The sequence below is a fragment of the Hippocampus bargibanti genome, linkage group LG12, assembly GCF_051943395.1.
Source record: "Hippocampus bargibanti isolate YZ-2025 linkage group LG12, ASM5194339v1, whole genome shotgun sequence".
Lineage (NCBI taxonomy): Eukaryota > Metazoa > Chordata > Actinopteri > Syngnathiformes > Syngnathidae > Hippocampus > Hippocampus bargibanti.
Window position 1 is genome coordinate 22,215,782 of NC_142745.1, and position 25,767 is coordinate 22,241,548.

General features: G+C 44.0%; 1 protein-coding gene across 4 annotated transcripts in view; it reads left to right on the forward strand.

The window, feature by feature from the left end:
• The first annotated feature begins 5,331 nt into the window (after nt 1-5,331).
• aldh1l1 (aldehyde dehydrogenase 1 family, member L1) overlaps nt 5,332-25,767 on the forward strand; it is a 33,368-nt gene continuing 12,932 nt past the window's right edge. The window contains exons 1-12 of one of the 4 annotated variants that reach the window (XM_089010338.1): nt 5,332-5,505; nt 6,582-6,816; nt 6,884-7,049; nt 7,170-7,271; nt 8,997-9,086; nt 9,304-9,441; nt 12,121-12,246; nt 12,361-12,452; nt 12,856-13,003; nt 14,280-14,399; nt 15,219-15,346; nt 25,319-25,540. In XM_089010338.1, the coding sequence (XP_088866464.1) occupies nt 5,379-5,505; nt 6,582-6,816; nt 6,884-7,049; nt 7,170-7,271; nt 8,997-9,086; nt 9,304-9,441; nt 12,121-12,246; nt 12,361-12,452; nt 12,856-13,003; nt 14,280-14,399; nt 15,219-15,346; nt 25,319-25,540 (1,694 nt within the window). In that variant the 5' untranslated portion in view covers nt 5,332-5,378. Of the gene's footprint in view, nt 5,506-6,581; nt 6,817-6,883; nt 7,050-7,169; nt 7,272-8,996; nt 9,087-9,301; nt 9,442-12,120; nt 12,247-12,360; nt 12,453-12,855; nt 13,004-14,279; nt 14,400-15,218; nt 15,347-25,318; nt 25,541-25,767 lie in introns of those variants that run through there. The other 3 variants (XM_089010336.1, XM_089010337.1, XM_089010339.1) reach the window with 3 other exon arrangements.

The following is a 25,767-nucleotide window of genomic DNA, read 5'->3' on the forward strand; positions in this document are numbered from 1 at the left end:
ATACACTTTTCCTTTCATCCTAGCTGAAACCCTTCTATCGCACATCACACCTGACATTTTTCTCCAGCCGCTCCAGCCTGCCTGGACACGCTTCTTCACCCCTTTTCCACACTCTCCATTACTCTGGACAGTTGACCCCAAGTACTTAAAATCCTCCACCTTCTTTATCTCTTCTCCCTGTAGCATCACTCTTGCACTTGGATCCCTCACATTCACACACACATATTCCGTCTTGCTGCGACTGATCTTCATTCCTCTCCTTTCCAGGGCATATCTCCACATCTCTAGTTTCTCCGCCACCTGTTCCCCGTTCTCGCTACAGATCACAATGTCATCTGCAAACATCATGGTCCAAGGAGATTCTTGTCCAACATCGTCTGTCAGCCTGTCCATCACCATCGCAAATAAGGCTCGATTAAGGGCTCAGAGCTGACCCCTGGTGGAGTCCCACCTCCACCTTGAATTCCTCCGTCACACCGACAGCACACCTCACAATTGTCTTACAGTCACGATACATGTCTTGCACCGCTCTGACATACTTTTCCGTCACTCCAGACGTCCTCATGCAATGCCACAGCTCTTCTCTGGGCACCCTGTCGTACACTTTCTCCAGATCTACAAAGACACAATGCAATTCCTTCTGACCTTCTCTGTACTTCTCTATCAGCATTCTTAAAGCAAACACTGCATCTGTCGTAATCTTTTTTTGGCATGAAGCCATACTGCTGCTCAAAAATCTTCACTTCTGCTCTTAGTCTAGCTTCAACTACTCTTTCCCAGAGTTTCATTGTATGGCTCTGTGAAAGATTGAATTTCTTGATTTTTAATTATGACAAAAGTATCGTCCACATATCTAAACCAGTGTCTAGGTTTTGTCCCCGGGAAGGATGTGAGGGCCTGTTTCTCCATCTCTTCCATGTACAGATTAGCCACTATGGGTGAAACTGGTGAGCCCATAGCACAACCATGAATTTGTTTGAAAATACGTAGTATTAAGGCAGATTTCCAATAATTGGCAGATATGGTCCGGTTTAAGTTTGGTTCTTTCATGCAGAGAAACGTCCGCCGGCAGTCTCGTCCTCACCACTGAGATATGCTTATATGCTTAGTCAACACTTGTGACTCAATACACAATTGAAGCACAGACATCCTGGGGTCAATCAGACACAGCTTGTTAAACTGTCATCTTCATCTGGGAGATCTGGCCTGCCACAGAATTTTGGACTTGGGAAAATCCTTTACCACAGGAGTAATTTACGACTTGAAACTCCTTCACAGGAAGAGCTCATTCGCCAGGTTACAAATTTACCAGTTCATGGAAAACACAATGTTTTATTGCTTACAGCTGTTGGTGCTCAGAACTTCCAGAGGCGTGGTATCATAATCAGGAAAACTATGTTTTACTACTGTATCACTTAATTTGCATGTACTCTCAATAAATAGCTTGGCAGAGGGCTGCAGAATTCGGACGTATGTCATAAATGACTGCGTTTCCTGCCGGCAGTAGGGACAATCTTTCTGGTTCAGAGTCTTCGTCCACAGTGTCTGACTGTCATGTCTCTGACAACCCTCTTTGTGACATAAAGCAGTTCTAGATGAAAGAGAGGCTCAAATCGTCCTTTTCACCAGTGGATCAGGGCCATCACGGTGGAATGTGCACATCCGCTACAAGCTAAACGCAAACAGCAAACTGTAGCATTCATTGACAAAAAGGGACTGTCTCCCTGGGGGTGCTGAAACCTATACCAGCCATCTTCGGGCACTCGGCAGGGGACACCCTGAATTGGTTGCCAGCCAATTGCAGGCCACACAGAGACAATCACTGTCACTCACACCTCGGGACAATTTGGAGTCTTCTTATTGTCCTTTTCTTAATAATATTAATAATAATAATACATTTCATTTCTAGGCACCTTTCAAAACTCTAAAGTCATTTTACAGTCACAGAATAGGTTTTTCTGCGGGTGAGCAGCGGCAGCCACACGCGCCAGCGTTCACTCAACGCGGAAGTAACTCAAATAAATAGAAGGCTAGCTAGCTAGCCAATCGATAACCAACAGATACCAAGCTGGATAGCCAGCTAGCTAGATACCTAATAGATAGCTAGATAGCTAGCCAGCCAGATAGCTAATAGATAGTAAATAGCTAGCAAATGAGTTTCTCTACCGTTGAATTAATAATAATAGTACATTTAATTTACAAGCGCGAATTAGTCGATTGTTATCACCCAACACCTCCATAGAGGCATCAAGACCTGAACGGGGTTATAGCTACTGAGATATTTAATAGCTAGCTAGCTAGCTAGCTATTTTCTTGTTGATCACATGAGTGAAACTGTTTGTGCTTCCACTGGTGTCACACTGGAATGTCCGCGCATACTTGAGGCCATTCACCCTGTGTTGAAAGTCTCACCGCCACTCGCTTTTGTTCTTTGGACCCAGTGAGACAACAATGACTTGCATGTTTGCATGAAGAAAGCAACAACCACACGCTCCATCTCCACTTGACCAGACATTGCTCATGTTAGCATGTCAGTGCACGTTGCCATGAGCGTTTTCATAAAGCTCCGCATGTCGTTTGGGATCCTCATTTCATTGGAGGGAGAAACCAAGTCGACACGCCTTTGATGAAAAGCCTTTTTTGGTTTATTGATGAATAGTCTTCTTCGGTTCCTTTGGGCTTTTCCCTTATGGGGTGGCCACAGCGAATCAGTGTCCTCCATCTAGCCCGGTTTTGCGCATCCTCTTCTCTCACACCAGCTACCTTCATGTCCTCTTTCCATAAAGCTCCTCTTTGATCATAGAGCTCCTCTTTGATCTTCCTCTCGGTCTCCTGCCTCCATATAGTCACTCTCTCTCTCTCCTGTGGACATGTCCAAACCATCTCAGTCTGACTTTCTCTGCAAAGCCTCTAATATGAGTTGTCCCTCTAATGTACTCATTCCTGAAAAGAAAACTCAACCCAAAGAAAACCTCCACATCTTCATCTGTGCTACCTCCAGCTCTGCTTCCTGTCTTTTCTTCAGTGGCACTGTCTCCAGTCCAAACATCATGGCTGCTCTCACCACCTTTCCTTTCATCCTAGCTGAAACCCTCCCATCGCACATCACACCTGCCATTTCTCTCCAGCCGCTCCGGCCTGCCTGGACACGCTTCTTCACCTCTTTTGCACACTTTCCATTGCTCTGGACAGTTGACCCCAAGTATTTCAAATCTTCCACCTTCCTTATCTCTTCTCTTCTCTTCTCTTCTCTTCTCTTCTCTTTTGATGAATCGTGATATCACAGTATTACACGTAAATCAAGTCAAACATTTTCCACCCTGACCTGGACTTATAACTTGTACAATATAATACAGCAAAAGAAAGTAAAAAGTTCGATCATATAGTTGCACAAGTGGACACAACCCCGATAAGATGAGAGAACCTTTATTAGTCTCCCAATTGATAAATTCCCAATTTACACCAACAAAGTCATGAAAGGAAGAAATAGAAGAACAAAATAGAGGAGGTTCTGTAAAGGTAGCCACTCTCGCGGCGCCATTTTATAGTCAAAAGAATATAAAACAACACTGGAACTGCCGCAGCTTGGAATTGAAGCGGATTTAGGCGGAAAAGGAGATGAGAGACAATCTCTCGTTGTCAATGGATGCTACAGCTTGCTGTTTGCTTTCAACATTTAGCTTATAGCAGACATGCACAGTCCACCATGACGGCCCTGATCCACTGGTGAAAAGGACGCTTTGACCCTGTCCTTTTTCATCTGCTTCATGCAACAAAGAGGGTGCAGTAAGTGCTTAAGATTGAAAGACTGTGTCTTTTGTGTTGTGTCTCATTTGTTATTTTTATTTTTTATTTTGTTGTTCTCTTGACTTCAAGATGGCGCCGCGAGAGTGGCTTCCTTTATAGCAGCTCCTGTATTTTGTTTGTCTAGTCCTCCCTTTCCTCTTCCTTCCATCAGTTTGTTGCTGTAAAATGTCCATTTCTCCACTGCGAGGCAAATCAAGGCAAATCCAATCCATATGCGACCCTTTGTAGAATGAAACTCTCAAACAATCAAACTGTTGTTGAATGTGATTGAGCAGACAGCCGCCATGATGAGCCCCAAATGAAGTTGAGCTTTTCGACTCCGTTTTCTCATCACATTTTTACCTGAAAAGCTTCCGTAGCGTCAAAAGGGATTCCGTTGCGTTGCTCATGACATCATAAAGAGCTTGGAAGATCACATTTTCAAGGAGCAGCCGCCACACCAGAACTGCTGAAAAGACAAGAAGAAAACAGGTCAGGGGGGTTTTCAGGATGCCCACAAATACATGAAAGGAGCTTCAGGATTTTCTGGCAAGTTGTGACTGTTTACAATGTGATCCCATGAAATCAAGGTGGAACATTTTTAATGGTCATTACAAAGAAGATGTTGGTGAATGTCGACGCTGCTCATGTTCAAGGACATTAATAATAATAATAATAATACATTGGCTCCGGCACCCCCAGTGACCCCAATGAGGAATAAGCGGTACGGAAAATGGATGGATGGATAATACATTGTATTTATAAGCGCCTTTCAAAATTCTCAAGGTCATTTTACAGTCACAAGATCAGTTTTTCTGTGGGTGAGCAGCGGCAGGGTTCACTCATCCCGGAAGTAACTCAAATAGATAGAAAGCATAGCAAATAAATAGCTAATAGATAGCCAACAGCTAGCCAGCTAGACAGCTTACAATCAGCTAGACGGCTGATAGCTAGCTATCTAGCTAATGGATAGCAAATAAATAGTGAATATAGATAGCTAGATAGCCATCCAGATAGCTTACAGTCAGCTAGACAGCTAATAGCTAGCTAGCTAATGGATAGCAAATAAATAGCGAATGTAGATAACCAGATATCCAACAACTATATGGCACAGTCTTAGTTGCAAAATACACAGACCTGTGTAAGGGATGTGTTGCGACATCTCGTTGGTATGGTATACTGACATTGCGCCCAGAGGGGATTCCCTCTCACTTCTAGATGGTGATCGGGGTCTTCGCACGAAACTTTTACCCTAGAAAAGTCTCTGAACTTGGATTTGGCATTAAACGGAGCCACTTAAATGATAGCAGGTCTCATATCACATCAAATTGAATGGGATTCGTTCTGAACATACCTTCAGATTGAAGAGGGTGTGCATACTTTTGCAACTGCTTCATCTCTCCATATCCAGTTGAGTTGCACAAGGTATAGGTGATACTAATGGTAGAAATCATTGCTCACCTTAGTCTCCATTTTTTGGCACCACCTGGTTGACAATGGAAATGAAGGTAGATCCAAAACATGATTATCTGCATTTATTTGCCTGCATTAAAGCCCATCGCGACTCCCTCTAGACCACTCCAAGGCCAAGGATGAAGATCGCTGTGATTGGTCAGAGTCAGTTTGGTCAGGAGGTTTATAAGGACCTGAGAAGAGAGGGACACACCATTGTCGGCATATTCACCGTCCCCGACAAGGATGGCAAGGCTGACCCATTGGGTAAGAAAAATCACACCTCGCATTACAGCATCACTAGAAGCTAGTGACAAGTGCATACTGGCCACAGCTAGCACACGGTATCTGTATCAGAAACACAGAGCTGCAAACATTAAATAGATAGACAGACAGAGAGTGAGGCCGTTCTCCAAACAAGAAAAATGGCAGCCGACTTGTTTTTGTCCTCTATTCCCCGCCCGTCTTTGGTTAAAGTTACGTTATTGGTCAAGAATGCAGCAGTGGGGGAGGGGGAGTTAAACATTAAAGAGACAGGCAAACGACAGAGAGAGAGTGTGAGAAAATGGATAGAAAACAGTGGCATTTGGACTTGTTTCAACTTTGATAGTTCAAAAGCAGAGTGTAGACTGCAAGGTTAAAATATCCCATCGGCCCGGTAGTTGTGTGGTTAGCACACCGGCTTCACAGTGCAGAGGTCGCCGGTTTGCGTCCCGGTCCGGCCTTCCTGTGTGGAGTTTGCATGTTCTCCCCGGACCCGCGTGGGTTTTCTCCGGGTCCTCCGGTTTCCTCCCACACTCCAAAAACATGCATGGCAGGCAGATTGACCACTCCAAATTGTCCCTAGGTGTGAGTGTGAGAGTGACTGTTATTCGTCTTTGTGTGCCCTGCGATTGGCTGGCAACCAATTCAGGGTGTCCCCCGCCTCGTGCCCGAAGACAGCTGAGATAGGCTCCAGCACCCCCCGCGACCCTAATGAGGAATAAGCGGTACGGAAAATGGATGGATGGATAATACCATAGCACATTTATTATACATAAAATAAGTTATATTGTATGTAGTTTTAAGGCTTAGAAAATTAGAAAGTAAAAAAAATATGTTTTTGGGGACCTGGGACTGGATTATTCTCCTTTTAATGGTTTCCTATGGGAAATTAATGTTTGGGATACACACTTTTCGCCTTACACACTCTGTCTGGGAACCAATTAAGTCCGCAAGCCAAGGTATCAATGTACATTGTTGTGTTGGTTTAGCAACCCATCTTGGCTGAAGGAGGGGTCAGTGCAATCATCTTTGGAGAGAGTTTAAACATCACATTCTGTTTTGTTTTGTTTGTACCTCAGCGACAGAGGCAGAAAAAGATGGCGTCCGCGTGTTCAAGTTCCCTCGCTGGCGTGTGAAAGGCCAGGCCATCGGCGAGGTTGTGGCCCAGTACAAAGCCACGGGCGCCGAACTCAACGTCTTGCCCTTCTGCTCCCAATTCATTCCGATGGAAGTGATTGATCACCCAAAACACGGCTCCATCATCTACCACCCTTCCCTGCTGCCTCGCCATCGCGGAGCCTCGGCTATCAACTGGTGAGTACTCGGCCAATGACCGCCACTCCACGTCCACGTTTGTCACTCGCTATCTTTGGAACAACAGGACCTTGATCCACGGTGACCAAAAGGGCGGCTTCACTGTCTTCTGGGCGGATGACGGACTTGACACCGGACCCATTCTGCTCCAGAAGGAGTGTGACGTTGAGGCCAATGACACGGTCAACACCATCTACAAACGATTTCTCTTCCCAGAAGGAGTCAGAGGCACAGTAAGTCACGATGTTCTCAGGTGACACAGAACAAACAAAAAACGAGGACCATGTGCCAGCGGTCCTGGAACTTTTGTGTCCGACCGTCTGGATTGGAAACGTCTTTGATTGTGATTGCAGGTGGAAGCAGTCAGGTTGATTGCGGAGGGGAAGGCGCCACGCATCACACAGCCACCCGAAGGAGCCACGTACGAGTGCATCCAGAAAAAAGACAACGCCAAGGTAGTAGACCCACGTTGGCTCTTCGGGCCTCATGGGCCACCAGGCGCCCGCCAACGAGCCTTTGACTGCTTAATAGAGCACTCATTATTGGCTCTTGGTTTGAGCGTGAGTGCAGATGGTTGCAGGGCACAGACTGCAATTGGCTGGCAAGCAATTCAGGGGTTCCCCACCCACTGTCCGTAGACTGCTCAAACAGGCGCCAGCACAGCACCGCCACCTTTAATTGTGAGGAGAAAGCCATCTGGGAAATGAAAGGAAGAAGAGAGGAGCACTGATCACATCTTTCTGACTGCTCAACCATCCCTGATATTCCTAAACAGATTTTTTTTCATAACCAGTAGCATACAGCTTCAATAAACGTCTCATTTTTTTACTGTAGACTAAAACATTGAACAAAACCTATGAAACAATACCAAACGGCAATTAAACTACAGTGATACCTACACACGGAGCGTCACAACGAGGGATGTGTCGTTCGCGAACGAGCCAAAAAAATGGCATTTGGCTTGTTTTGGTCCTCTATTCCCCGCCCCCAGTCTTTGGTTAAAGCCACGTGATTGGTCAAGAATGCAGCAGTGAGGGGAGGTGGCTTAAACATTAAAGAGACAGGCAGAGGACAGAGAGAGAGACACAAAATGGATAGAAAACAATGAAATTTGGACTCGTTTCAACTTTGATAGTTCAAAGGCAGAGTGTAGACTGCAAGGTTAAAATTCCCATCAATCAGGCTCCACAAATAACCCGCACTAGCCATCAGTTCAATTTGAAATTAAAAGACAAGCAAGGGAACCAGCTATTAATGATGTTTTCAGTGTGTCTGCTTGCATCTGTTGCTATTGCAATATCACAACTTCCAAGAAGACACTTTATGCAAAAAGCTATGCATTCCATCAAGCCATCAACGACCATCACAAAGGTCAATAAAATGACTTTATGATACAGTACAGTTTATTTCTTTAATGACAATACCATAGCACATTTATTATACATAAAATAAGGTATATTTTATTTTAAACAGATTCTTTTCTTACAGACAGTGTATTGTAGGTGTTCAAATACATGTTTTGGCGCATACTTCCGCCGAAACATGTCAGGTATTTGAACACCTACAATACACTGTCTGTAAGAAAAGAATCTGTCAAAATGAACTGAATACAAGTATAAGGTATATTTTGTGTAGTTTTAAGGCTTAGAAAATTAGAAAGTAGAAATGATATTTTATGGGGACCTGGGAACGGATTATTCTCCTTTTAATGGTTTCCTATGGGAAATTAATTTTTTGGGATACACACTTTTCGCCTTACACACTCTGTCTGGGAACCAATTACGTAGTTCTCCGCCTGAAAATGAAGAGATGCTATATGTCATCTCACAAACGAAGCGAACTGCGGCAGACTAGTAGAACGCACATAAACAATCAAGTTCATGAGAAATGGGCTGTCCTGCACCTTGTATGGAAATGTCTTGAAACAACAAAGAAAGGTTGATGTCAGCAATCAGATGCACGCTTGATGACAAGGTCCAGACCTCCCCTGCTGTGCAACAATCCACGTGGGGGATGCGAAAGAAGGAAGACACTTGGGGGGGGCTGTTGATCGCTCAAAATGACAGTGTTATTCATCACCCTCAAAAGCGTAACGTCCAAAGTTCAAATTATGGGAGGAAAGTTAAAGACAGCAAACAATGTCAACGTGTGTTGTCTCCCGCTTCTCGTGTCGTTTGAAGATCAACTGGAACCAACCGGCCCAAGCGCTCCACAACTGGATCCGAGGAAATGACAAAGTTCCTGGCGCCTGGGCAGAAATTGACGGACAGGTACCGGATCCATTCGCTATTGATGATTCAAAGTGTATATTTCACAACCACTGGAAAAGTGTGATGGATTGAATGTCCTGGCAATGTAACGCAACCACCACTCAACTCTTTGTGGCCTATGTCGAGTAGTTTGATGATCGGTACTCCGAGGGGGGATTGTACCTCCACAACGGAACACTTGACAGCACTGTGGCAGCACTTGTGTGTTTTTGTGTAGAAGGTGACTTTCTACGGCTCCGCCCTGGTGGAGAACGGCACCAACGGGAAAGGAAAGGCTCTGCAGATCCTTGGAGCCAGTCGACCTGGCGTGGTCACCAAGGAAGGCCTCGTCCTCTTTGGCAATGACAGTAAGGCAGTAAGTCATCCTATACGCGATGATACACGGGTGGCCATGCGTGATGGCGGGGTGGGGGGGAACTCATTATTATTATTATTATTATTATTATTATTATTATTATTATTATTATTATTATTATTATTTTATTAATTTATTATTACTACCCATATGTGGCCACCCTCAAACCCAGGAGCAAACATGTTCAACCTTTCACATACAGGCAATATTCTTCCATCATTTCAGATTCTGCCACACAGTATTTATATTTTCACTCATTGACTGGCAGACAAAAGGTGTCCACTCCAGTGCCAGGGTTTTTGTCATTGTCACTTGAATTTCAGGACCCACAGAATATGGACTTTTAGGAAGACATCAACATTCAATGCAGCATAAGAAACTTTAAAGGACAACAGACATCACTTTTTTGTTTCCTGACATCAGAAAAACGTTTTATAACCAGATTCCACCACATATAGCTATATTTTACGTTTTAAGACTCGCACTGAATATTCAGGAAGTCTTGTTTTTGAGTTGGTAACGAGTCTGTACGTGACGTCACTAAAGGACCCCCCATGACCGACAAAAAGACACTTTGTAGCAGTCCTTCCATCACGTCAATGTATTTTGCTGGACTGTTTGTCTGAAAACCTTGTGTTGCACCCAAAAAGCCACCAGAAGAGGGCGTCCAAGCTCCATGGAAGGAATTTATCAGCCTGTGGAAACGGGCTGATTCATTCCTCACGAGAGCTGGTCGCCATTTTTGGGTGTGACATTCCCCCCCGCCCGTTCGCCTCAAAATGACACCGAATAAATTATTTAATCGATTGCAAACATGTATGCTTTCCTCTTCAGAACTATTTGAATCATATTCATAACTGGATGTGTAACAAGAAAGCATCTTCTCCGAATCTGAAGCCATTGTTTTGATTTTTCAGCAATGCAAGACGTCTTGGTGTGACATCACGAACTGGGGGCGGGACTTTCTGAAAATGCCCAATTTGCAGTTCAATTTTTTTTTGCAGATTTTGGACGCTTGAAGTCATTATTGGTGTTTTGCATTTGAATAAACATATCATCCTGCGTGTTTTGGGTATTTTAGATGCTATAAAACGTTTTTCTGATGTCAGTTAGGAAACAAAAAAGTGACGTCGGTTGTCCTTTAAAGGACAACCGACGCTTCCGGAAGTTGTGTCCATAATTTGTAAAATGGCTTCAAATGACTTCTACTGAGCGTATTTGACAAAGATTCCACCGCATATAGCTATAGTTTACAGTTGTACTAAGTACATCCTGTCTACTTGATATCTAATTAAAACCAGATTATTTTCTTACAGTTTATTGTAGGTGTTCAAATACCTGCCATGTTTCGGCATATACTTCCGTGGCACTCTGACGAAGGCGGAAGTATACGCCGAAAGGTATTTGAACACCTACAATACACTGTCTGTAAGAAAAGAATCTGGTTTTAATTCGCTATATTTTACGTCTTAAGACTCATGCGGAATATTGCGGAAGTCTTGTTTTTGAGTTGGTGACGAGTCCTGACGGCACGTCACGGAAGGAACGCCCCTGACCGAGAAAGGACACATTGTAGCAGTCCTTTCATCACCTCAATGCATTTTGCGGTACTTGTTGGTCTGAAAACTTCATGTTGATCTGTGATGATGGCGAAATTCTTCAAACGTAAAGCGAGTCTTAAAAGGTAAAAATCTAGCTATATGCGCTGGAAACTTTGTAAAATACGCTGAGTAGAAGCGATTTTACAAATGATGGACCTAACTTGTCAGGAGGTGTGGGTTGTCCTTTAAACTCTCTTCTTTCATCAGAAAAAAATTGTCAATTCCTAAATGATATGGGTCTGGAGTTATCTGAGCTGGAAATGAGGGCAACTGTCCAAAATACAATACAATACAGCACTTTAACAACAGCTGAAGCTGGAACAAAACACTAACACGGAAAAAAAGGAAATACTGTCCCCTTGTGGAAAGCATGGACAGAAAAGCACAGTGCTGGGAACAGGATAATAATAATAATCCATTTGATTTCTAAGCGCCTTTCAAAACTCTCAAAGTCACTTTACAGTCACTAGATATTTTTTTTCTGTGGGTGAGCAGCGAGAGCCACACGCGCCAGCGTCCACTCAACCCGGAATAATTTAGAAAGCTAATTAGCTACCTAATAGCGAGCTTATAGATAGCCATCTAGAGAGCTAGCCAGATAGTCAGAAAGCTAGCCAAAGCTAAGCTAATAGCTATCTAAGAGAAAGCCAGCGAGCTAGCAGCTCAATAGCTAGCCAGATAGTGAGAAAACTAGCCATCTAGCTAATAGCTATCTAATAGATAGCTAGCCAGATAGTCAGAAAGCTAACCAGATAGCCAATATCTAGCTAACAGATAGCCACATACTGCTTTTTTGAATACCTGGTGGCAAATCAAGATACAGGAATAAGATACGGCGCCGAACCCTCAACCCCTCGATGCTGTCAGTTGAATGCATTATTATTGGCATACATTTCAATCCAATTTCAAGGGATGACACAGGGAAGACACCCTCTTTCTTATTTGGGGCAAAGTATGTGACGTGTATCGCGGGAGGGCTCGATCCATCCACAGTCCTCTTTCTTGGTTTGACCGATTAAAGGACACGTTAGTGGTCAAATGTGTCAATGGCGTCTTTGTCAAATGTGTCCGCATGTAGCTGTTGGTGAAGAATTTGCAGTTTGAGGACGGGAGGATGATATCTGCCTCCCAATACTACAGCTCAGCAAGCAAAGCGGCTGTGGAGCTCACAGAGGAGGAAAACAAGTTTGCCGCTCAGATCAAGGTAGTGTCGTGGTGGTCTGTCTTGGTGTTCGTTGAACCGCTGGAGGTGCACTGAAGCAAGTCAGCTCAATATGGCTTCACAGTTCATCATCCAAACGCTTTTGACTGTTTGCAGTCTGTGTGGCACAGCATTCTGACTAATGTCAGACACATTGAAGACACCACCGATTTCTTCAAGTCGGGAGCTGCTTCCATGGATGTGGTCAGGTAAAAACACACAAACGCAATACAATCAATGCAAAGTGTCTTGATTTGAGCCGTCAGCTGTCGAAAGGAGCCCTACGTATTTCCATTCCACCGTCCGCCATCCGCCCCAAGTGGTCCATCCCACTTATTCATTGGGATTCACTTGAAACGGAAGTGCCTTTTCCAACTTGTTCCGAGGGAGTCCTTTCAATGCAGAGCCACCAGGAGTGTAACGTCTTGTTTGATTGGCGCCAACGTGCCACAGATACTTGGACACTGCCAATTCATCAAAAAAAAAAAACAGTTCCCTGCTTGCTTGTGGAGTACAGTCCAATTTGACATTCTTGGGGCTCTTTTGGAACCTGTCATGGAAACGAATGACTCTTTCCTACAAGCATCACGCTTGCTTTGTCGTCATTTGAAGGCTTGTGGAGGAAGTGAAACTGTGCGCAAGCACCTGTCTGCTCCAAAATGAGGACGTCTACATGCACAGCACCTTCCAAGATTTCGTCCAGTTGTGTGTCAGAAAGCTGCGAGGGGACGACGATCAAGAGGAACTGATGGTGGACTACGTAAGTCAAAGTCAAAGTCATCTTTATTGTCAAATATGCTCATATGCATGACATACAGCACCCATTAAATTAATGTCCTCTCGGACCCAAGGCACTTAGAATGTGGCTAAAAAAGTCAGACAACAGACAATACATGTAATTCCTGAATGTAAAGTGCGATAGTGTCGTATGCAAAGTGACGTAGTGACATATGTAAAGTGAGGTAGTGTCATATGTCAAGTGAGGTAGTGTTGTATGTCAAGTGAGGTAGTGTCGTATGTAAAGTGAGGTAGTGTTGTATGTAAAGTGAGGTAGTGACGTATGTAAAGTGAGGAAGTGTCGTATATATAAAGTGAGGTAGTGTTGTATGTAAAGTGAGGTAGTGACGTATGTAAAGTGAGGAAGTGTCGTATATATAAAGTGAGGTAGTGTTGTATGTAAAGTGAGGTAGTGACGTATGTAAAGTGAGGTAGTGACGTATTTAAAGTGAGGAAGTGTCGTATATATAAAGTGAGGTAGTGATGTATGTAAAGTGAGGTAGTGTCGTATGTAAAGTGATGTAGTGTCATATGTAAAGTGATGTCGTGTCGCATGTACAGTGAGGTAGTGTTGCATGTAAAGTAAGGTAGTGACGTATGTAAAGTGAGGTAGTGACGTATGTAAAGTGAGGTAGTGTCGTATGTAAAGTGACGTCGGGTTGTATTTAAAGTGAGGAAGTGTCGTATGTAAAGTGAGGTAGTGTCGTATGTAAAGTGAGGTAGCGATGTATGTAAAGTTAGGAAGTGTCGTATATATAAAGTGAGGTAGTGACGTATGTAAAGTGAGGAAGTGTCGTATATATAAAGTGAGGTAGTGACGTATGTAAAGTGAGGAAGTGTCGTATATATAAAGTGAGGTAGTGACGTATGTAAAGTGAGGGAGTGTAGTAATGCAAAAACAGAAAAAAGGTTGAAGTCAGGTCTTGCAGGAAAAAAAAAGAAAAAACATTGAGTTCAGGATGATAGTACAGCATGTAGCGTGTTCTCAGAGTTGGGTGAGTGTGGCAGTGGGCAGGGGCAGGGGGCAGGGCTGGGAGGGAGTTGTGTCTCCGGACTGTCAAAGTCAGCTTTTATGGAGCAAACTCATTCATGAAATCAAAACGCAATGAATCATGAGACTGCATTTATATTTCTGTCCGCTAAACTTATTTAGCTATGATCTTGTCAAATGTCAACTACTAGGGCTAGGAAGGAGTTGAGTCTCCTGACTGCCTGGTGGCAGAAAGTGTCCTTGAGCCTGCGTGTGTTGTCTTTCTCAGGTGGAGAAAGAAATCAACAAGATGACGGTTCAAATGCCTCATCAGCTCTTCATCAATGGCCACTTTGTTGATGCGCAGGGAGGAGAAACATACAAGACCATCAACCCAACCGATGCTTCCGTAAGAAAATCTGCTTTTCTGAAAATCATCAAGCAGTTGCTTCCCATTTTGACATGTGGACATGTCCAGTCAAAGTCTAGATTATTCTTACGTGTAAAAAAATGACACTTGATCTCACACTCATCAGAATCAGAATCATCTTTATTGCCAAGTGTGTAGAACACACAAGGAATTTGTCTCTGGTAGAACACGCTGCACTAGTATCATCATCAAAAATTTGCAAGGAGGCACTAGCTGGAAAAGGTGGTGGGCAGGGTGCGGAGGGTCCAGTAGGATTTTTCGCGCCCTTTTTTGGATTCTTGCATTGAATCAGAATCAGAATCATCTTTATTGCCAAGTATGTAGAACACAAAAGGAATTTGTTTCCGCTACAACACGCTGCACTAGTATCATCATAAGAAAAATAGAGGCACTATCCACTTCTATTTGGGTGACTGTTTAGCCTAAAGAGTTAATGGCGACGGGGGAAGAAGCTGTTTAAATGTCTGCTGGATTTGGATCGTAGCGCCTTCCTGAGGGGAGTAGCTGGACAAGGTGGTGGGCAGGGTGCGGAGGGTCCAGTAGGATTTTCCGCGCCCTTGTTTGGATTCTTGCAGTGTGCAAGTCCTCCAGAGTGGCTAGGGCGGCGCCGATGATTTTTTTTTTCCCCGCCGTCCTAACTGTCCGTTGAGGTTGGATTTGGCCATTTTTCTCTGCGTTGTGTTTTCCCTCCATAGACCTTGTCGAATCTTGTCGCTAAAAAGGACTTGATCAGATCTGTCTCCCGATCAGATGGGATGCAAGTGTCCTTTGTAAAAGGCGTGCGTGTCTTTCCTGCAGATTATCTGCGACGTGTCCCTGGCACAAATGGGCGACGTGGACAAGGCCGTCGCTGCTGCCAAGGAAGCGTTTGAAGAGGGGCCCTGGGGGAAAATCAACCCCAGAGACAGAGGACGACTCCTCTACAAGTAAGTGCCTTTTATGCTCAATGCAGGTCCATGCCCACCTCCAGAAGGAACTCATGCACTTCCTGCCACTGCCCCATCCTGCCGGTCCCAGTCGCGTCCGTAAACCCTGGAAAGCAAGCTTGTCAAAGCTCATTTTGCTCAAGGGTCGCATTGTAGTAGAGGTTTCCGTTGGAGCGCCGTTACCAATTTTAGGAAACCATATCGATGCTCATTCACCTCCACATACAGTGAGACCTCAGCTTACGAACTTAATTGGTTCCCAGACAGAGTGTGTAAGCAAAAAAGTGTTTATCACAATTTTTTTCCCATAGGAAACCATTAAAATGGGAATAATCCGTTCCCAGGTTTCCATAAAATATACTTTTCAACTAAATAAGCCTTAAAACTACACACGACATACCTTATTCTATCGATGAAAAGGTTTCTTCAGCCGTCATCTGTACTTCTTTGAAGGTGTCGGACGTTTCGCTTCTTATCCAAGAAACTTCGTCAGCAAACTAAAGTCTTACTGGTAGTTTAGGCCCTATATATATATATATATATATATATATATATATATATATATATATATATATATATATATATATATATATATATATATATCCCTACTGTCCAGACATGGCGGTGCCGGTCTCTGCTATGATAGGTCCCTGCTCTCAGGTTGGGGGAGCAGAGGACTACCCACTCCAGCTGCTCCACTGATAGTTCCTGTCGTTCTGACTAACGACTGGCCTGATTGCCCCACTTTGACCGGTATCACCTCATCATCAGTATTACTAATCCTGTGTTGCCTAAGCAGGCTATTGTATGAACGATCCAAATTGAACCTCACCCCACCGGACCGGTTTAATGAAGGATTTTGTTGTTTTATAAGAATCGCTTCTTTTACCCCAATTTCAAACCATCTGTTCTTTCGCTAAGATTTTAACCTCATTGTCGTCAAATAAGTGGTTGCTAGCTTTTAGATGAGAAGGTTTCTTCAGCCGTCATCTGCTAGTTTTTAGGTGCAAACGTACTGCCGATTGAGGCCCACTTGTATTATCCCTGCGATGTTGATAAAGCCTTTTTTGGAGAATGTGTTGAGTCTCCCCAATGTACTGCTCTTTACAATTTTCATTGAATAAACTACATGACTTTGTTTTTCATTTGGTAGCCTATCTTTTGGATGCACTAATTTCTGCCTTAATGTGTTTATCGGTTTGAAATAAGTAGGAATTTTGTGTTGCCAAAGGACTCTTGGTAGTTTTTCCAGAAACTCCTGCAACGTAAGGTACCGCTACTCCTCTTCTTTTTGTGTCTTCAGATGTTTTTTTTTTTGTTTCATTCCCTAGCGTTGAAGGTAGAGAAAAGGAGTCAAAACATATCAGGATAGCACTCACTAACTGTGGGTATCCTCAGTGGTCATTTAACAAATGTCAGAAAGAAAGAATAGGGAATGAAACCAAAAATAGATGCTTTGAAAGGGGAGTCAACGAGCTATTTTTGTAAAACAGCAAAAACCTTCACTAAATCACCAGGGTGGGGTGAGGTTTCATTTGGTTCGTGCTTTCAACAGACATCTTAGACCACATAGGCTTAGTTATGTAAATGGGGCAATCAGGCCAGTCATAGACCATAATCAGTCAGGACAATAGAAGTAATCGGTGTAGCCTGAGGAACTAGTCCTCTGCTCCCCCCAACCTTAGAGCAGGGACCTATCAGAGCAGAGGTCTGGACAGTAGGGATATATATATACAGTAAAGTCTCGTTATATCGATATCGGATATATCGATAGTCCTGGGAGGCATCACGGTGTCGGCCGTGGAGGGAGCATGGCGAGAGAGAGAGAGAGACGAACGGGTTGCGGGAGTATTTATACGGCGCATAGTACATGACGCGACAGGATGTGACGTAATGAAAATGCGTCATCATGTAAAGGAAGGCAGGATATGACGTATAAAATGTAAACAAAGATTACAGAGAAATCCTGATGCGGCCCAGCCTCACCCAGACTCTGCCTCCAGTGGCCCCCGGGTAAATTGAGTTTGAGACCATATATATATATATATATCATCTCATCTCATTTTCCGTAGCGCTTCTTCCTCATTAGGGTCGCGGGGGTTGCTGGAGCCTATCTCAGCTGTCTTCGGGCACGAGGCGGGGGACACCCTCAATTTGTTGCCAGCCAATCGCAGGGCACACAAAGACATACAACAGTCACTCTCACACTCACACCTAGGGACAATTTGGAGTGGTCAATCTGCCTGCCATGCATGTTTTTGGAGTGTGGGAGGAAACCGGAGGACCCGGAGAAAACCCACGCGGGTCCGGGGAGAACATGCAAACTCCACACAGGGAGGCCGGACCGGGACGCGAACCGCCGACCTCTGCACTGTGAAGCCGGTGTGCTAACCACTCGACTACCGGGCCGCATGCATATATATATATATATATATATATATATATATATATATATATATATATATATATATATATATATATATATATATATGTTATTCTGTCCATTTGTGCCAATGGATGGTCCTCACATGAGATTAGCCTTGATGTTGAGAGTGGTGTGGGAGCTGTGCCTCAGGGATGGGAGGTTGTGAATTTGGGACACATCGTCAGTAGTGAGAGATACATAGAGATAGATAGATAGATAGATAGATAGATAGATAGATAGATAGATAGATAGATAGATAGATAGATAGATAGATAGATAGATAGATAGATAGATAGATAGATAGATGTCGAGATAGAGATAAAGATCGAGAGATAGAGGGATGAGGTAGATAGAGATAGAGATGGTAAAGATAGAGAGAGTAGAGATAGATAGAGATAGAGAGAGATATAGAGATAGATAGATAGAGAGATAGACAGGGATATAGAGATAGATAGATAGAGAGATAGATAGGGATATAGAGAGATAGAGAGAGAGAGAGCGATAGAGAGAGAGAGAGAGAGAGCGATAGCGAGAGAGAGAGAGAGATATAGAGAGAGATTTAGATAGAGATAGATAGATAGAGAGAGATTTACATAGAGAGAGATAGAGATAGATTGAAATAGAGAGAGAGAGAGAACGATAAAGAGAGAGATAAACAGATAAAGAGAGAGATATATAGAGAGAGAGAGAGAGAGAGAGAGAGAGAGAGAGAGAGAGAGAGAGAGAGACAGGGATAGAGAGAGAGAGAGAGAGAGAGAGAGAGAGAGAGAGAGAGAGAGAGAGAGAGAGAGAGAGAGAGAGAGAGAGAAAGATAGAAATAGAGAGAGAGATAGAAAGAGATAGATAGATAGATAGATAGATAGATAGATAGATAGATAGATAGATAGATAGATAGATAGATAGATAGATAGATAGATAGAGGTCGAGAGAGAGAGGTAGAGGTAGAGAGATAGAGGGATGAGGTAGATAGAGATAGAGATGGTAAAGTTAGGGAGAGTAGAGGTAGAGAGAGAGAGAGAGATAGAGATAGATAGAGATATAGATAGATAGATAGATAGATAGATAGATAGATAGATAGATAGATGTCGAGATAGAGATAAACAAATAAAGAGAGAGAGAGATATAGAGATAGAGATAAATAGAGATAGAGAAAGATAGATAGAGAGAGTGAGAGAGACAGGGATAGAGAGAGAGAGAGAGAGAGAGAGAGAGAGAGAGAGAGAGAGAGAGAGAGAGATAGAAAGAGATAGAGATAGAGAGATAGATAGATAGAGAATGAGATAGATAGATATTGGAGCTGTGCCTCAGGGATGGGAGGTTGTGAATTTGGGACACATCGTCAGTAGTGTGCCAAAGAATCATTGGGTGTTTCGGCCTTTTAATCACTAGACACCCTCATCGATGGTGGCCAGCGACAGGATGATCACGCCTGCGCTTGTGTCCCGTGCACCCGGGGGTGCAGCTTGACTGATCTTCCGGTCTCTGGAGTCTTTGAGGGTCATCTGAAGTCTCACTTTAGCGCACTTGTACTCTTCGGTGAGGCTTGTGATTGGAAGCTCAAGGACCCCTTTGCCATAAAGGCCGATGTTGGACAGACAGCGTGGAACACCAAGCCAGCGTTTTACATATCTAGTGATGGTTCGCTTCATCTTCTCCACAGTTGAGAGTGGGACCTCATCGACTGTGAGTGGCCACATTACCCGAGGGAGAAGTTCAAACTGCAGACACCAGAGCTTGAGCTTTCCTGGCAGCTGAGTCTTGTTGATGTTTTCCAGACTATTGGTGATGTCCTGCTTTAGTTGCTGCACTTGATCTTTGTCTCTGGGGCTTGCATTGTACCACCTGCCCAGGCTTTTGACCGGTTCCTCAGACACCGTTTGTATTGGGTCATCACCAATGCAGAACTTCACATTTTTTAGCTGTCCCTTGACGATTGAGATGCTGCGTGACTTGCTCGGCTTGATTTTCATCCGGGCCCATTTGATGTTTTCCTGCAGTTTTCCAAGTAGCCGCCAGGTGCAGGCTGCGATATATATATATATATATATATATAGTAAAGTCTCGTTATATCGATATTCAAGGGAGTCCGAAAAAATATCGATATAACCGGGACTATCGATATATCCGACCCTGTTTGCATGTAATTTTCTCCGTGCGTGCATAGAAATAGTATCGATATAACCGGGACTATCGATATATCCGATATCGATTTAACGAGACTTTACTGTATATATATATATATATATATATATATATACAGTGGTGCACGGAGGGTTCCATCCCAAGTCCAGTTTTTTACAGTGGTACCTCGGTTCTCGAACGCCTCACAGTTCGAACAAATTGGTGTTCGAACAAAATATTTGAGATATTCTTGCTTCGGCGTTCGAACATCAATCGGTGTTCGAACGCCAATACGACGCATGAGTGCGTACGCGAGGGTGGTTAGCTGAGCGGCGCACGGGTGTATCGCTCTGTTCGTGACCAACTGTTGTCGCTAGCGGACGTGCTGCGTTTTGCTCTAGCGTTTAATATAGGTGTACGAAGAGTTTTAGCCACTAATCATGCCTCCAAAGAAAGTAAGTGCTGCTTAAAGTGACAAAAGAAAAGTAGTGCGTACAACTATTGCATTTAAGAAAGAAATCGCAAAATATGAAGGAGGTGTGCGAGTGTCTGATCTGGCGAGGGAATACAGCATGACGAAATCTACGATCAGTACAATGTTAAAGAATAAGGAGGCTGTGAAATCTAGTGATGTGGCTGTGGGAGTGAGAGCAAGTGTCATTGGATAGATATTTGAGGAGAAAAGAACATCCTGTAGCCGAGTCATCCGTAGCTGTCACGTTCCGAGCGAGTGACGGCAGCTGACTCGTGGGAACGTAGTGGAATGTTTGGGATGCCGAAGCAGGCGGCAGAGACGTACTACACCAGCAGGATGTTTATTCACAAATCAAACACAGCGAGTAAGAAGGCAGGGGGTGATCCGACCCGCTTACTACGCCAAAAAGCAAATGGCACACGAGGGTGCAAAATGACGCAATCCCGGAAGATGACATCAATTTACGGGACGCGAGGAAAATACCTCGGACCGGATACACTCGCGCATCGAAGGAAGAGTCCAGGTACGGTGGCGAGGTGAGTCAATCATCCGGCATTGACGAGGTCATCGCAAACCGTATAAATGCCCCGTATCCGTGATTAGAGAATTGACAGCAGGTGGAGAACGGCCGGGAGAGGCAGCGTTGCCCACCCCCTTCACCCCGCTGTCAACTCGCAAGTGACAGGAGCAAAGAGATGGTTTCGGTGTTCGAAAATATCGCTTTTCGAACAGGGTCCTGGAACGAATGGTGGTCGAGAACCGAGGTACCAATGTATATATATACACAGTGAGACCTCAACTTACAAACTTAATTGGTTCCCAGACAGAGTGTGTAAGGCGAAAAGTGTGTATCTAAAAAAAAATCCCATAGCAAACCATTAAAATGGGAATAATCCGTTCCCGGGTTTCCATAAAATATAATTTTCAACTAAATAAGCCTTAAAACTACACACAACATACCGTATTCTGAAATATGAAAGAAATACACTGCATTGTATCATAAATACGTCTGTGTAAGCTCTCAGTGGTACAGGAGTGGTCCATCGATGAGAAGGTTTCTTCAGCGGTCATCTGTACAAATTTGAAGGTTTCGGACGTTTCGCCTCCTATCCAAGAGGCTTCAGGAGGCGAACTAAAGTCTGACTGGTCGTATCGGCCCTATTTATATAGACACTGGTTTAGATATGTGGACGATACTTTTGTCATAGTTAAAAAACAAGAAATTCAATCCTTCACAGATCGCCTCAACTCTGTAGACATCAACATTAAATTTACTCGTGAGGACATTCAAGAGAACCAACTCGACTTCTTGGATCGTAAAGTAATTATAAAAGAGGACAGAGCGCTAAAAACAGAAGTCTTTAGGAAGGCTACGCACACTGACCAATACTTACTTTTTGACTCTAACCACCCTTTACAACATAAACTAGGAGTTATCAGAACCCTCCAGCATAGGGCTAAACTAATACCTACTAGCATTGAAGGTAGAGAAAAGGAGTCAAAACATATCAGGAGAGCACTCACTAACTGTGGGTACCCTCAGTGGTCATTCAACAAATGTCAGAAAGAAAGAATAGCGAACGAAACCAATAATTCTCAAGATTCTAAAAGGAGAGGAGTAGCAGTACCGTACATTGCAGGAATTTCTGAAAAATTACAAAGAGTCCTTTGGCAACATAAAATTCCTACTTATTTCAAACCGATAAACACGTTAAGGCAAAAATTAGTGCATCCAAAAGATAGGCTACCAAATGAAAAACAAAGTAATGTAGTTTATTCCATACATTGTAAGAATGAAAATTGTAAAGAGCAGTACATTGGGGAGACTCAACAAATTCTCAAAAAAAAAGACTTTATCAACATCGCAGGGATAATACAAGTGGGCCTCAATCGGCAGTATATTTGCACCTAAAAGCTAGCAACCACTCATTTGACGACAATGAGGTTGAAATCTTAGCGAAAGAACATAGATGGTTTGAAAGGGGGGTAAAAGAAGCAATTCTTATAAAACAACAAAATCCTTCATTAAACCGGTCTGGTGGGGTGAGGTTCAATTTGGATCGTTCATACAATAGTCTGCTTAGGCAAAACAGGTTAGGCAACATTCGTAATGCTGATGAGGTGATACCGGTGGGAGTGGGGGAAATGGGCCAGTCGTTAGTCAGGAATGTAGGAACAATCAGTGGGGCCACAGGGAGTGGTCCTCTGCTCCCCCCAACCTGAGAGTAGGGACCTATCATAGCTGTGTCCGGCGCCGCCATGGCTGGACATTAGGGATATATAAATAGGGCCGATACGACCAGTCAGACTTTAGTTCGCTGACGAAGCCTCTTGGATAGGAGGCGAAACGTCCGAAACCTTCAAATTTGTACAGATGACGGCTGAAGAAACCTTCTTGTCGATTGTATCATAAAGTCACTTTTTTTACATTTGTGATGGTCATTGATGCTTGATGGAATGGCGTTGGAGGTCGAAGGTCAAAGGGAATTGCTGTTTGGAAAGAGAGGCACATTACATGAGGACTGTAATTAAAGAAATAAACTGTGCTGTAAAATAAAGTTTTATTTATCTTTTTTATGGTCGTTGATGGCTTATGGAAGGAGAGTCACCTTCCATAAGGACTGTTGGTAACTTAACCTCTGGTGCTGTTCGGTCGTGTGCTTCCGCCGAAGATCACTTCGCCAGCCGTGGTGGGTGTGTATTATGAAAATAGTGCTCATTATAAGGTTAATTTTCATAAATTTGACGTTTGTAAGACAAAACGTTTGTAAGATAAGGTGTTTGTAAGTTGAGGTCTCACTGTATATATATATATATATATATATATATATATATATATATATATATATATATATATATATATATATATATATATATATATATATATATATATATATAACAAATCCTCGTCTCACCCACCATGGGTGGTGTCTGTCCCCCATCTTAGCTCGGGTCCTCGACCAGAGGCCAGGAAGCTTGAGGGTTCTGCGCAGTATCCGTGCTGTTCCCAGCACTGCGCTTTTCTGGACCGAGATATCCGATGTTGTTCCCGGGATCTGTTGCAACCACTCGTCCAGTTTGGAGGTCACTGCCCCGAGTGCTCCAACCACCACAGGCACGACTGTCACCTTTACCTTGCAGGCTCTCTCCAGCTCCTCTCTGAGCCCTTGGTATTTCTCCATTTTCTCATGTTCCTTCTTTCTGATGTTCCCATCACTCGGGACCGCTACATCCACGACAACGGCTTTCCTTTCCCCTTTATCTATGAGCACGATATCTGGTTGGTTGGCCATTACCACCTTGTCAGTCTGTATCTGGAAGTCCCACAGGATTTTTGCTCGGTCATTCTCCACCACCTTGGGAGGTGTTTCCCATTTTGACCTTGGGGTTTCCAGTCCATACTCCGCACAGATGTTTCGGTAGACTATGCCAGCCACCTGGTTATGGCGCTCCATGTAGGCTTTCCCTGCCAGCATCTTACACCCTGCAGTTATGTGTTGGATTGTCTCAGGTGCCTCTTTGCACAACCTACACCTTGGGTCTTGCCTGGTGTGGTATATCCCTGCCTCTATGGCTCTGGTGTTCAGGGCCTGCTCTTGGGCAGCCAGGATGAGTGCCTCTGTGCTGTCCTTTAGGCCAGCCCTCTCTAGCCACTGATAGGACTTCTTGAGATCAGCCACTTCTGCTATGGTTACCGAACCATCCTGTGTAGGGGCTTTTCCTCCCACGATTGTCCCTCTTCCAGCACCTCATCCTCTGTTCCCCATTGTCTGAGACATTCTCTGAGTACATCATCCATTGGAGCCTTCTCTTTGATGTATTCATGGAGCTTGGATGTTTCATCCTGGACAGTGGCGCTGGACTTGGGATGGAACCCTCCGTGCATGGTGAGGAGTTTTCGGGTCTTAACATCCGTGGTCTGAATCTCTTCCTTTGGCCACCTTATTATTCCTGCAGAGTATCTGATCACTGGCAGGGCATAGCTGTTTATTGCCCGGGTCTTGTTCTTGCCATTGAGCTGGCTTCTGAGGACTTGCCTCACCCGCTGGAGGCATTTGGTCGTCGCCGCTTTCCTTGTTGCTAGTTCGAGGTTGCCATTGGCCTGTGGTATACCAAGGTACTTGTAGCTGTTTTCAATGTCTGCTATTGTTCCTTCAGGGAGTGAGACCCCTTCAGCGTGGACTACCTTGCCCCTCTTAGTCACCATCCGACTAATTTTCTCCAGCCCGAATGACATTCCGATGTCACTGCTGTAGATCCTGGTTGTGTGGATCAGGGAGTCTATGTCCCTTTCGCTCTTAGCATACAGCTTTATGTCATCCATGTAGAGGAGGTGAGTGATCGTAGCTCCATTTCTGAGGCGGTATCCATAGCCTGTCTTGGCGATTATCTGGCTGAGGGGGTTCAGTCCAATGCAGAACAGCAGTGGGGAGAGTGCATCACCTTGATATATGCCACATTTGATGGACACTTGCGTTAGTGGCTTGCCATTGGCTTCAAGTGTGGTTTTCCAGTGATCCATGTGTGTGGCATCGAGTCATATACTTTCTTGTAATCAATCCAGGCTGTGATATATATATATATATATATATATATATATATATATATATATATATATATATATATATATATCTCACAGCTACCAGAGCTACCAGCATTTTTTTAGTTAGCTGACGAAGCCTCTTGATTGAGAAGCGAAACGTTCGACACCTTCAAAGAAGTACAGATGACAGCAGAAGCAACCTTCTCATCAATAAATTGATGGATGATTACTTTTCACAAGTCTTGACTTGAGATTTGACTCATGACAGTTATTGCGGATGACATCTGACAATTTTAGCTCAGGCGACCGATGTTCCTCCAAGTGGCGCTGGACACGATGCATGTGACGAATACAAAAAATACAAATGAAGGAGCTTTGCCTTTCCCTGCGTGGCCTTTGTTCTGATAGGCTGGCAGATCTGATGGAGGAGCACCAGGAGGAGCTTGCCACCATTGAATCCATGGACTCTGGAGCTGTTTACACTCTGGCTCTCAAGACTCACGTGGGCATGTCAATCGAGACCTTCCGCTACTTTGCCGGCTGGTGCGACAAGATTGAGGGCAGCACCATCCCAATCAACCAAGCCAGGCCCAACCGCAACCTCACCTTCACCAAGAAGGAGCCCGTCGGGTAAGGACAATTCAATTCCTCCATCCGGCGTTATTATTGACATTTTTGTCTCAATGGGATTGCGAACCTTGACTGAGACAGGACCTGCATTGAAGATTAAATCATTCAATAAGTAAACACACAACAGGGGGGGAAGCAATGAAAGGAAGTTGAAAGACAATTTGGAATGATTTCATGGACAAAATCCAATTCCCATCAGTCCGATTCAAATTGATCAATGTTAACCG